The following is a 13,062-nucleotide window of genomic DNA, read 5'->3' on the forward strand; positions in this document are numbered from 1 at the left end:
GTTAGCAGAAGGTTGCTAGTTCTTATTATACTTAGTATGTCCTTTTTATGTGGCTCAAAATCTTAGCAAATGCTCTTTGTTATTTAGTGGTTAAAATTTTAATGTTGATTTGACTTATTAAACTTGTGCTCCATATTCATTACTAACATGTTTATTTCTTTTGCTAGCAGGAGGATATGATGTGGAGAAAATATATTCTAAGCAAATATAAGATGAGATGGGTCTTATAATGATTTTGGTTATCTAAATGTATTATTTTGATGTGTTCTTTATTTTTTGATAAGAGACTTTATCCAATATTACATGTAATGGATAAACTACACCCTATTTTGATTAGTGTTGTAATGGATATCTAATTTTTAATGAAACTTTTATCATTTAAATTTATTGAATTTATCATTCTTAGATTTATTTGTGTTTATCATCATTTTGAAATGTGATTATGCTTTAAAAAAAATTAAATCTCATAAAACAAAACAGGCTATGGTCAAGGCAAAAAATCGTGACCATAAATGGCTATGGTCACGGTTTTAAGGAGGGGTGACTATAGACCATAGTTAAGGCTATAGTCACAGTTTTAGGTGGGGTGACTATAGAGGCTATGGTCACGACCAAAACCGTGACCATAAATAAGGCTATGGTCACGGTTTTAGGAAGGGGTGACCATAGAGGCTATGATCACAGCCAAAACCGTGACCATAGATAAGGCTATAGTCACGGTTTTAAGGAGGGGTGACCATAGAGGCTATGGTCGGTGAAAATCGTGACCATAGATAAGGTTATGGTCACAGTGAAAAAAGATGGCCTAAAATGTCAGAATTTGAAAATTGAAACCGTGACCATAGAAATCGTGACCATAGATAAAAAAACCGTGACTATAGACTTATGGCCACGAGAGAATAGGCCACAGTAAAAAATCGTGACTATAAATTCAAAACCGTGACCATAGATCTTTGGTCACTCTTTTTACTAGCTATGGTCATGGTTTTTTACCGTGTGACCATAGGCCTTTTTTTGTAGTGTAATTTTACGATATCCAATCCTTTGATGCTTCATTTATTTTTCAACGATGGTATAGTTGCATTCATCAAATGAATAAATCACAGTAATTTGTTCATAAATAATATTCAAATGCGGAGTACATACATATATATTTACATACACTAGCCAGTAATATAATATGTACAGACACATCAATAACTTAACAATAATCTAATCTAAACTATACAATAACAAGAATAATCAAAGGTTATTCATTCTTAGGCATGATCTTGTTGGTATTATTATTATTGGTTGAAACTTCATTGCCACAAATTGGACAAACCTTCTTAATCTGAAGCCATGTGGTTATGCAATCTTCATGAAAAGGGTGCTTACATTCCAGTGCCACCATTGATTCACCTTCTTCATATTCTATCTGACAAACTACACACCGATCGATTCTTTCATCATCACTATTAGATTTGCAAGTGTAAGGGTATAAGCAAGAAGACACTTCATTTTCTGATAATCCTCTATTCTCTTCTCCTATGATTTCTCCCAACTCAATCAACTCTTCATAGGACATTTCATCTGGATCAATTTCATCTTCTTCCATCTCTTCTTCTTCTCCCTCGTCATCTTCGTCGTAGTTGCTTCCTTCACCTTCAAGGAACTGGGTTTCTGACTCCTCAAAGTCTTGGCTTTCTAAATAATACTCGGAATCGCCATCTTCATCGCCCAACGAGGAATAATCATCTTCGTCGTCGTCTTCTTCATCGTCCTCACTTTCCATGGTTGCTAGGGTTGTGTATGTTGCTCCCTCTTGTTCTTGCAAGCTAATTGCAAGAATATAATCAAAGTTCTCTTGCTCAAATAATTCATTATTATTACTACTATTATTATTGCATGGTTCTTTGTGGGTTGGTTGTTTTCCATCATCACCTTCCATATTGTAGGGGGAAAAATAAAAATCTTGTTATGATGAAAATAAAAAAGAAAGAAAGAAAAAGAACTAAAATGTGATAGGTTTATGAGAAGAGAACAAATTAAAGTGATTTGATTTGTGCATGGTATTTGAGGTGATGAATAGAAACATATTCTAAATAGATTCTATTGGGGGAAGGAAGGATGAACAAACTTCCACGTCAAGTAAATGGTGAACCCTTTGTAATGGATTCTCAATATTCCATATTCTTGGGTTATTCTTAGGTCTTCTTATTACCAATGACAATTAATAATCATAAACTTTGGATTTTCCTTTTGGATAAGGTAGGCCTTTGTGCAAATTGCAACGCAATGGCAAAACATGTTCCATACGTAGCAATATACCTTATTCCAAAAATGAAGATATCAAATAAAATAAATTAGCATGCTCAGTTTTCAAACTTTAATATATCATTATTCTCTCTTTTCTTTTTGTCATGAATATATCATTGTTCATATGCGTGTTTGTCAATAACTTTGGTATTTGTCAGGCCACTTTTTTTTTATTTTTCAAAACAAACTAATTACATTTTGTTGGGCTTTTGATTTTGGGTTAGACCATCTCATGGTATGTCTTTTCTTTTCTGGGCCGGATGTTCTCTTTTTTTTTTTTAATTTTTTCCTACTCACTCTATATGTATTCTTTTTCTTTAAAAAAAAATTTACTTAAAAAAGAATACCCTGGTGCTATGGTGAAAAAAATTGCAACCAACACAAGTTGGCACAGATAGATGAAGATTTGTGTTTTTTAACCATTTTTCTCGAATTTAATACTCACTAGAGAATAGAAATGAAGCTGGGTTTTCTGGTCTCGTTTAAATACCAAAAAAAAATTTTTTTTTTTTACAAATGATTTAATTATTTTTAACCAAAAACCTGAATTAACTTTTTAAAAATAAGTGAATAAATAAATGAAGGTTTTATTGATAATGAATTTAATCAAATAATATATTTTCTTTCAAACCTACCTTTAAAGTTGGTACTTTTTTAAACCTAATTATTTGATAATAAGAATTTCATGAATAATACCATAACATGCATAAAGGATAAAGTTGATAAAAGATAAATAAATGTTTAGTGACGATGGCTAAAAGTCCGTTAGTGAAATGCAGAAGTTAAGAATTATTGTTTCTTCTAAATGTGATTTTTAGTTCAAAATCATTTCTGCGTTTATAAATAGAAAAATTAGCCAAATAAAAAATTGAAGTTTTTAAAAAGCTTAAATATTTTTTTCTTTCCGACGCATTGCCAAACACACCTAACAAGAGATTAGTGGCCTACTTTTGTGCCCAGTTTAAAACTAATAGCGTTTGTTTTGAGGTATTGAGACAGAGACTGGGAGACTGAGACTCAATATCATGTTTGTTAGTTCTGGTACTAAAATTTTTGTCTCTGTCTCCAAAATTTCAGTAGAGCAATGCTAGGAGGCCAGTAACTTTTGTGATTAGTAGCCATCAATGATGATTTAATGGTGTGAGATTGGTATGAGATTTCATCCAATGGCTCACCTTTCTCTGCTGCTGGCCAAAATTCAATAAAATTACTGGCCCCATAGACTTTTCCTTAATAGTATTTTAGTACCTCTAAAAAATGGGGACACAGAAGACTAAATTTTTTAGAGATGGAGACTGAAACTTTAATAACATTTTATACCTAAAAACATACATTCATTTCAATTAATTAATTCCAATTTTACTCTTTGTACAAATTAAATTAGAATTTTATTCTTGTTTCAATTTCTGTCTCCCACTTTGCACTAAATAGAATACTGAGATTTATTTCAGTCTCTGTCTCTTAATCTTTGTCTCTCAGTCTCAATCTTTCCGTCTCTATCTCTCCACCAAACGCTACTTAGTAGTGATGGAGATTAGTTCCTTTTTTCATTCTCCTCGTGTATAGCAGTTTCTAAATGGTAAATGTTGCTGAAATCAATACAATTTTACAAACTATGAATTTGAACTCATTTTAAAAAACAAAAATGTATAACATTAATCTATGTACTTAATCTATAACCCACGTTCTCTTCTCTTTATATATATACATTTCCAAACATCACCCCTAAGCGATCTAATTTCAATTTTTGCAATTTCATATCATATCTGCCTTTTTTTTCCGGTTATATTATAATTATATTGCTATGCTCTTTCGAAAAATTAGAGAGAGAAATAGTATACGTCACCCTATCAAGATCAAAACAAAATTGCATTTAAAATAACTTCATATACTGATTTCATGAGAGAATAGAAAAGAAGAAAATAGTTTCTATCAATGTCACAAGACAAAAAGCAAGAAGATACTTGTTTTTTCCCCCTCAAATTAACGAGTCATAAGCATATGCATTAATAATACAAAGAAGGTATTACTTTGTAAGAATTCTTTTTCTCCTATTGACACCTTTTCTAGCAAACTTAGATGTACGAGTTACCTTAATATCATGAACATTGCCTTTGTGATCACAATGTTCCATTACATTATTGCCATGATGCTTTTTGCTTTTATAACTACTAATCTCAACTCGAGCATGATCACCATTTCTAACCCGTAAAGATTTTCTCAAATGCGAGCTTTTGTAGTCTCTCCTTCTACGCGAAAGTGATGGAAAACGATTTGAAATACTTTCATCACTATAATCTTGTTCAGTTGCGAAGTAGAACCTGTTATCTATAGTGTTTCTTAACCTCCTCCTTCTTCTCCTTTTAATTTTGTGCAGTTTGGCACACAAAAAAGCACAGGCATATTCCCATATGCAACAATAAGAAGAACAACATGCCCATATTATTTTGCAAAGCCCCCGCCCAATGCACCCGAATATGCCTAATTTATGCAGCAGATAAAAGAATAATAGAACTGCAAAGAAAAACAGAACATTACAAGTTTGATCAAGGAAGATGTTGGATGCAATCCAAGATCCATTTAGAGTGAAAACTCAAGTATCCATTTGAGTTTCTATCGTGAATCAGATAACATTGATAAATCACTTACCCGCATACAGCAGAATAAAAACCATGGCGAGTCTCAAGAGATTGGCAACGCAGAAATTTTCGATGTAGCAAAGAAAGTCCCATGTTGGTCCACATACTGAACTGAAACAAATTAAATTCCAATTTTCACATTTCATGTTTAATTTTGAATTTCTTAAAATGCATTGACGAGTATGTATTGTATGGTGTTACCTACAAGACTTGCCGGAGAGGAACTCAACAGGGGAACTAAAAAGTTTGCCGACGCCGTTTCCAATTCCCTGAGCAAATGACTCAATAACGTTGCCCATAAATTGAAGATCAGGTTATTTCTTTGTGAAATGCAATTTTATAAGACTAGAAGCGGTTACCATATTCTTCTTTTTTTTCTTTCAACTGTTTCAATCTTTTCTTTTTCTTTTTTCAATAAATCCCTTATTTCACTCTGCGGCTCTGCCTTGGCAGTTGGCACATCGCCTTCCTCGCAGGGATGGGTAGAGAAGAAGGAGGACGAGAGCGCGGGAAGGTTGAGAATTTCTTCTTAGGGACTCTCATTTTGTGGGCCCTATCCGTTTGTTTTCAGATACTATTCAATAACCGCAGCCAGCTTCTCTACGTCGTTGCCGGTACTGTATTCTACCAGGGCTGTAATTCCCTCATCCGAATATTCTTTTGCAAACAAACGCACAAAGACAGAGACGCTCTCTTCGTCAACACCTCCGTCTCCCTTCTCCATTCTACCATCACCTCCGCTTCAGGTTCCCCCTTTTACTTGCTTCTTTCTTATCCATACACAAATCTGAGATGCGAATTCCAGATGAAATAAAAATCAGCCTCTTTTTGTTGCTAATTGGAGAAAAATGACATATAATTCCGGTAGCTGTAGTAACTTTTTCTGATTTGTGGAATCTAAATGTATTAGTATTTGTTTAATCGGTTGAGGTTAGGGTTTAGAAAAACCCACTCAATACTGCCTTTTCTGTTGATTGCCGTTGAGACTCATTTTTTCACTACTCATTGGTGTCCTGTCTTTTGCAGTGGTCTTTATTTTGCTCAGACAGGTGCTAATTAACGGTCCGAGTGGAATGTTCGATCACTCGCAGTTGGTAGAACATACATGGCCATGGGCATTTGAAGCATTGTGCTTTTCATGTGGTTACTTTGCATATGATCAATGGGATATGCTTTGCTACCACTTGTACAATGGTTGGATCCCTTCCATCCTTGTGCATCATCTGGTTCTCCTAATTTGCTTCACTCTTGCTTTGTATCGAAATATCACCATCAACTACCTCATTCTCACTTTAGTTTGCGAGGTAAGCTTTAGTTATTTTGAAACTCCACCTTCTTTTAAGTGATTGTACCATGATTGCCATTGTGTAATGTTTGAATGAGTTTTTGTGATGGTATAGCTGCATTCAATCTTTCTGCACGTGAGGAAAGTGAGACGGATGTCCGGTGTACGCGAAGCAAAGGCCAATTTTGTTAAGCTAGAATGGTTTCTTAATTGGTTGACATTCTTTCTGGCAAGGACTATACCTCACATTCTCATCATGGTCAAGCTCATCCGGGATGCTCACAAATTTGGAAGGGGAATGGAGCTACCACTGGCTCTGTTTGGCATGGCTGGTATGAATGTGTTGAATATTGGTCTTGGCCTTGATCTCATTAAAGCTTTTAATAGAGAGAGCAAGTCACACCAGACTAAGCAGCATCACCATAGTGAATGAGATAATAGAAATCAGCATAATACTTTGTTCTTATTGATTTCTTTGTATTAGCACACCCCTTCATTAAAAGTGTAATGTAATAAATTCATGGAGATGATGTATATTAGATCTAGTGTCATTTGTAAAGTACACAAATTGATTGTTGTAATCTCCGCTATCCAAATTGTTTTGGAAGAGGTATCTATATTCTAGGCTAGAATTCTAGTCATTTTATAATAATCTTTATACTTCAGATTTCAAAAAGTTATGAAAATGATAAAAATGGTAATTAAAGAGCACTTAGTAGGTCCACTAGAAGTTTTGATCCTTGGTTCAACAATAGAATAACCTTTTCAGAAAACAAAGATGATGTGAACTATGTTTGTTTCAAGATGGCAGTAGAAAGTTTCTGAATTACATCAGAAGTGAATGGCTTCCGTTATAGTTAGTTTCTCTACATCCTCATTCAATTTCTATTCCATTTTTAACTGGAATATCTACTCATGTTATGTGTCATTTGAATACAACTTGAAATTTTCAAGTGCTGCTAAGCAATTTAGTTGATTTCCCAAAGCTGCTATTGTTTGTTGGCAATCAGCAAGCTTCCCTGCAGCCAGTGCTAGATCCTCCTGCCATAGAAAACCATTTTATGTTACAAACACTGAAGTGTTTTCTAGATTCATGTCAATATCAAATTGTCAATGATGAGTGATGACCAACCTGTTTGATCTTCAAGTCACTGAACAACAATTTCTCATTTTGCTTCTTGCTTTCTAGCTCTTCCTCCAGTACCTTACACTTGATTGTGATTTCATCTGACATTGCCTGTTCTCTATCAACCTCAGCTTCTAATAACTGAACTCTTTTGGTTATTGATTGTGCCTCGGCTTCCATGCTCGCTAGTTGGTTTTCTATCATTTGCTCTGATTCGTTGGCATTTTCTAGCTCTCTTTGCAGCTCCTTCAATTTTGTGTCTGCCTCTCTTAGCCGAAGTTGCGAGGCCTCGAACTGCTCTTGGCATTTCATCAAAGCTATCTCCAGCTCAGATTTATCTACATTCGCCTTATCTAGCTTCTCTTTTAGTTCTTTCATCTGACGGTTCATCGTGTCAAACTCATCTGCAAGGGAGATTTCTCCGTTAGTACTTTGATCAGTAACAACTGACTCCTGGTTAAAGTTTTCAGTTGTAATCTCAGGCATTGCAGCAAATCGTTCCATTTCAAGAAAATCGTCCATGAGATCAATTTTAATAGCACTGGATGGAATTTGTCCACACTTGTCATTCTTGAACTGATCAAGCTCTGCAATTAGCGCAGCCGCCCATGAATCAGAACTCGGCTCACACTTGTCTGTTTCTGAGCCACTCTTCCTGCAGGCATCAATCTCAGCCGCATTCAGCCTCTCCCCGTTGTCTGATTGACTATCTGTGAGAGATTCAACACAAAATGAGGATGATGTAATTGATTTATGATCACTAACTGCCGAGCCTTTACAAGCTGTGCTCTTCAGTCTCCGGCATTTGGCCTCAAGCTTTGCCACTTTGCTGATGCTTTCTAAATGTTGCTTGCTAGCTATCTCAGCCGCTTGCGTGCTTAAATCCCTCTCTATTGTCCTTATTTCAAGCTCCTCTGATTGAGCTTGGAGTTCATGCTTCAGTTTCATATTCTCTTTCTCCAAAATTTCAATCTTATGTAACATCTCAAGATCAATTGATTGAGATCTAGCATTAGAAGCTTCCAATTTACTTTGGAGCTCAATGAGCTTGCTCTGGAGTTCAATTTTCGCAGATTCTAAGTCCCTTGTTTTGTTTTCTACAGCATCATGGAAATTCTGTTCCTTCTCTTCTCTTACTTGTCTTAGCTGCCTAACACACTCCTTAAGTGCCGCGTCTAAATGCGCAACTCTATCGTCCAAAGCCGAATTTCTGAGACTTAGCGCCTCGAGTTGCTTCTTTAAGCCTGCAACTTCTTTTTCAGCCTTCTCCCAACCTATAAGTTCATGAAAATGGTCCAATTACATATGAACTACCGAAACTTCATGCAAATTCTGTTTTGTGGTTTTCTTGCTTAGCAATCAGATGAATTGCTTAAGACAAAGTTAAAACAACACCAAGCATATTCAAGGTAGAAAAGCAATAGTGGAAAATATGAACCTATCATTACAAAACATTTCTATGTATGTACCTGCAATGGCTTCTTCAGCAACTTCAGCATGTAAATTAACCAAGTCTTCTTTGCCACTTACATTCACAAGTGCTGCAGATAGCTTCTCTGAGATGTTCCTCAAACCATAAGTTAAATCTCTGTCATTTATATTCGTTGCATCATCATTTGCTTCATTTTGATCTTTCTCCAATGCACTATATTTTACATTGTGCCTTAAATTTGAGGTGACTTCAAGTGAACGCACAATTTCGTCGACATCTTCAGCACTCGCCACGTCTTCTGATGTGATATCAGGGGATTGGTTCTGTCCCATGGGAAATTCATCATGCTACAGAGACAAGAAGAAAAATAACTAAACTATTTCCTAAAGAATTATAAAATATCTGAAAGCTATGCCTAATTTCAGAAAGAAAAGTTGGTGAATACACAATTTAGAGTGCTTATATTACCAGTTCATCCGAGTTCCTGTCAGAATCAGACCCTGAAAATTCAGTTTGCATGGAATTCATCTGAAAAGAAATTAACCAAAAATGTGGAGAGCAGAAAGCTTTGGTTAGTGCTTCATCAACTTTTTACTAAACAGAAACCTCATCCTGCAAGCTCTATCCTTTAGATATCAGAGAATTCAAAACACATTTTTAACATTTCCTTCAACAAACTCAGTTGTTTAGACAGAAAAAAAAAAAAAGGTTACTTTGCTTGATATTTTCTGATTAGCTTTGTCTAGAAATAAACACAGAGCATGTGTACAGAATGAGCCTTTAGGGGTTAGCTTTGACAAATAAAATACCATTATAAAATATTAGAAGGAGAAGTATCAAAGTTCCTAGAGCAGCATTGAGACTTTTTACTGAAAGAAAAAAAAATAGAAAAAGAAAAAGAAAAAGAAAGAAGAACTGGTTCATAAAACCTTGCAGAAAAAGTACAGGTAATGAAACATTACATGGTATCCAATGCAAAATATCCCAAGAACATTACATGAAGTCATGAACATGAACAAAAAGGGAAAAAATAAACTCAAATAATACCTTTGACTCTGTGATAAGTGGAAACCAAACTTCAGGATAGCTAGAAGCCTAACAATGAAACTGGAAAAAAAAAAAGAATGAGTTTGAGAGTTCAGAGTATAAACTCAAGGTTTGAAATAAATAAATAAATAAAAAGGCTATAATCAGTGACATGGGCTGGTATATTTTGAAAAAAAGTGGGGGGAGGGGAAAATGGGAGAGTACAAGTGTGTGTTTCACTGCACAAGTGCACATAAAGATAACAAGTACTGACAAACAAGTAGGAGATTAGGGGATAATAGGTCTTTCTATTTCTTGAATTCTTGCTACCCCTTTCTCTTTTCTTTGCATATAAAAATAGATTGCCATGTGACACTACCATGTTCATTTGTGAATTTCAAGGTTATCTAAGTGCATTGCATGACCACAGTCACATTTTTTTAATATATTATTTATCTCATTTAGAATTTAATTATTGTATTGTACTGGTTAGGGTCATTTATGAACAATCCATGAATTCGACCGAATCCAAGAAGTCATTATTAGTAAAGTTTTTATCAACATAATTGTCTTCTTATATCTTTTGTTGTTTCATGGTCTGTAGTCTGTACAACAATTGTGTGTGAGAACAAGGTCATATGTAAAAATAAAAATTGATTTTAATACTTAATTAATTGAAAAACTTCTCTCCAGAGAAACATGACAGCTCGGTGCACAATCATTTAACGTTAATCCGGTCCGAAAAAGGTTGTACACTTGTACCTAAAAGATTAATGTATATAACCTAATTCGATAATTTCATCAGTGATTCTCTTCATGACTTGAATTCATAATCTTAAAATTATATGGAGACAACTCAACTATTACTCCAAAATTCTAATATCCAACACAAAATACTTCCATAAAAGTAGTTTAAGCATTTACACAGCAGTATATCATTCCTAAGAAAATGTTGTTAGAAGTTTATTGTAATTTAAATTTCTATTGTAGCCTAATTGTAATTATTTATAAATCATTAATAACTTAATCTCATCAATGCTAATGTTTGATGGACCCATTAGATTTAAAGATTATGACACATATAAAGATAGTCCTCTCTCACCAACGCAAGTTGGCACAGATGGATGAGGGTCTGTGTCCCTTAACCATCTCTCCCGGGTTCGATACTCACTGGAGGATGGGAATGGAGTTTGCTTGCTTGGGAGGGTCGCCCACTTTGTGTGCCTCTGCAGTACCCGAGGGATTAGTCATTGGGCTTCCGGCCTGATGGATACCCTGGTACACACCAAAAAAAAAAAGATAGTCCTCTCTCTGCCTCAATACACACGACGTCTTTACAATTTCCATTCACTGAAAAATATTGAGAAACTGTCATCTTGATGAACGTCTGCAAGAAAGGAAAGAGAGAAATCAGTGTTAAAGTTCAACTCTACTGTAACCAAAACTCTGCAAAATCAATTTTAAAGTTCAACTCCAGGTATGAAAATCACAACTTTTAAGATCTTAATTAATACTTCCGCTAAAATAAGTTTACAAATGTAACTATACCAGAGAAAAAAGAACTGTTTTCCTTTTCTCAATTCGCCATTAATAGTGACCATCCTTTTTTTTGTGCTTCACTTAGCATTTTGTATTATTTTGTAGTTTTTTTTTTAAAGAATGAATAGTATCTGGGCGGCATAAAAGAACAGAAAAATATACAATAATAACTTCACAGACAGCAAAAAGCCCCCACACTCACAGTATGTATAGTGCCACACATACAAACTGCCACTCTAGTTCCTTTAGTTTTTCAGTTTTCATGTTTCTTATTATTATTATTATTTTATTTATTTATTTATTTTTTACCAAAAATAGGAGACTCGAACCCGTAACCTTTTAATTGAGTATAGAAAGACTATGTCATTTGAACTATTATTCATTGGCATTATTATTATTATTATTATTATTATTATTATTATTATTATAGAGATCAATGAAGACTTCTTATTCAATAGATCATAAATATATGCAAAAGCATACATCTTTATATAAGACAAAACAAGTTGACCCACTACATAAGCAAAAGCAGCAAATAATATATAAGACAAACTCATTTCCCATTATTAGCATGTTGAATTTTTATTACATATATAAAACAATGTATGTAATATGGTAATACCAACTTATAAGATCGGTTAACTAAATGTCTCGATAAACGAGTTTGCATTTTCGGATTAAAAAAAGAAACACCTTGCTAGTAGAATTATTTTATCTATTTTATTGAATTAATATATGCATTGAGACCTACTAGCTTATTAAGAGTGTTCATGTATCTGCACATCAGTGAAAGTGTAATGTTTTGTTACCATACAATATGGCATTTTGCTACCACCTTCAATTTATGTTTGGTATGACTTATAACTCACATTTTTTTATGTCAAAGATATCATCTGTCTTATGATGTTGAAACTTAAAATATTAATTAGCCAGAACTCAAAAGTTTCTTCTCAAATTAGTAATTAAGATTAGGGAACCAATTATTGATTTGGTGGAAGTGGGACACGCCACTAGGACGCAGGCAGTGATATATAGTTGGAATGGTCAGAGAGTACATTACTTATTTTTTTTCCTTCTGTTTTATGGTGTTAAGATGAAATGAAATGAAAATGATGGCATATCTGCAATATCGGTACATAACATGGCGTCTAACCAAAACAAAACACACTCATAAAAATCTCTGTGACTGTACACAACCATAGCTATATATGACTATCTGCAGCTGCATGTATGTGTCATTTTCTTTAAGTTAGGTTTTACACAGTGCCTCCTTTTAGTAATATCAATTAACTGTGATTGTGATAGGCAACCATTTTGAAAAAAAAAAAAATCGTATACACAAAAAATTAATTATTAAATTAGTCACTATGTATTTTTTATAAAAATATATATTGTTTAATTTATTCTTAATATGTATTTTATATTAGTAATTAATTTTGGTGATTAATTTGGTGATTAATTTTTTCGTAAAAATTTTGTATGATTGTTTTGACAAATAAACTAAGAATAAGATAAATGCTAATTTTGAGCTTGTTTTAATGTTTTATAGTATCCATAATAAGATACTTTTTTTTAAGGTTGTCAAATAGGCTAATCTGACCTATTTAAGCCCGATTCATGGGTTAAATGAGTTGGACCGTTTAAGTCCGCTTCATTCGCAGGCCATAATTGTTCAATTCGGACCGTTTATGGTCAATCCGATGAGTTAAACGGGTCA

General features: G+C 34.0%; 4 protein-coding genes across 8 annotated transcripts; 1 reads left to right on the top strand and 3 right to left on the bottom strand.

Moving 5' to 3' along the window:
• Positions 1-1,092: 1,092 nt before the first annotated feature.
• LOC107608385 (RING/U-box superfamily protein) lies at positions 1,093-2,158 on the bottom strand. Its single transcript, XM_016310188.3, has one exon. It carries the CDS (start codon positions 1,928-1,930, stop codon positions 1,250-1,252), a length of 681 nt encoding a protein of 226 aa, XP_016165674.1. The 5' UTR covers positions 1,931-2,158; the 3' UTR covers positions 1,093-1,249.
• A 2,091-nt stretch (positions 2,159-4,249) lies between these two features.
• On the bottom strand, positions 4,250-5,485 carry LOC107607821 (uncharacterized). Its single transcript, XM_016309722.3, has 3 exons — positions 5,139-5,485; positions 4,948-5,048; positions 4,250-4,812 (listed from the first exon to the last, which is right to left on the bottom strand). Exons 1-3 carry the CDS (start codon positions 5,234-5,236, stop codon positions 4,325-4,327), a joined length of 687 nt encoding a protein of 228 aa, XP_016165208.1. The 5' UTR covers positions 5,237-5,485; the 3' UTR covers positions 4,250-4,324.
• LOC107606054 (TRAM, LAG1 and CLN8 (TLC) lipid-sensing domain containing protein) lies at positions 4,599-6,898 on the top strand. 2 transcript variants are annotated; one of them, XM_088493215.1, is made up of 5 exons: positions 4,599-5,030; positions 5,146-5,250; positions 5,391-5,683; positions 5,964-6,241; positions 6,338-6,898. In XM_088493215.1, the coding sequence occupies exons 3-5, from the start codon at positions 5,416-5,418 to the stop codon at positions 6,653-6,655; spliced, it is 864 nt and encodes a 287-aa protein (XP_088349341.1). In that variant the 5' UTR covers positions 4,599-5,030; positions 5,146-5,250; positions 5,391-5,415; the 3' UTR covers positions 6,656-6,898. The 2 variants fall into 2 exon arrangements, with proteins under 2 accessions (XP_088349341.1, XP_016163507.1); XM_016308021.3 differs by having other exon boundaries at positions 4,599-5,250.
• A 36-nt stretch (positions 6,899-6,934) lies between these two features.
• Positions 6,935-10,187, bottom strand: LOC107606053 (filament-like plant protein). Of its 4 annotated transcripts, none has more exons than XM_088493214.1 (6): positions 10,081-10,187; positions 9,828-9,887; positions 9,249-9,308; positions 8,818-9,103; positions 7,355-8,622; positions 6,935-7,263 (listed from the first exon to the last, which is right to left on the bottom strand). In XM_088493214.1, exons 3-6 carry the CDS (start codon positions 9,306-9,308, stop codon positions 7,141-7,143), a joined length of 1,737 nt encoding a protein of 578 aa, XP_088349340.1. In that variant the 5' UTR covers positions 9,828-9,887; positions 10,081-10,187; the 3' UTR covers positions 6,935-7,140. The 4 variants fall into 4 exon arrangements, with proteins under 4 accessions (XP_088349340.1, XP_020962034.1, XP_016163506.1 ...); XM_021106375.2 differs by having other exon boundaries at positions 8,818-9,127; XM_016308020.3 differs by lacking the exon at positions 10,081-10,187 and having other exon boundaries at positions 9,828-10,038.
• Positions 10,188-13,062: the final 2,875 nt, after the last annotated feature.

The sequence above is a fragment of the Arachis ipaensis genome, chromosome B7 (genome assembly GCF_059453495.1).
Source record: "Arachis ipaensis isolate K30076 ecotype BB chromosome B7, ASM5945349v1, whole genome shotgun sequence".
Taxonomy (NCBI): domain Eukaryota; kingdom Viridiplantae; phylum Streptophyta; class Magnoliopsida; order Fabales; family Fabaceae; genus Arachis; species Arachis ipaensis.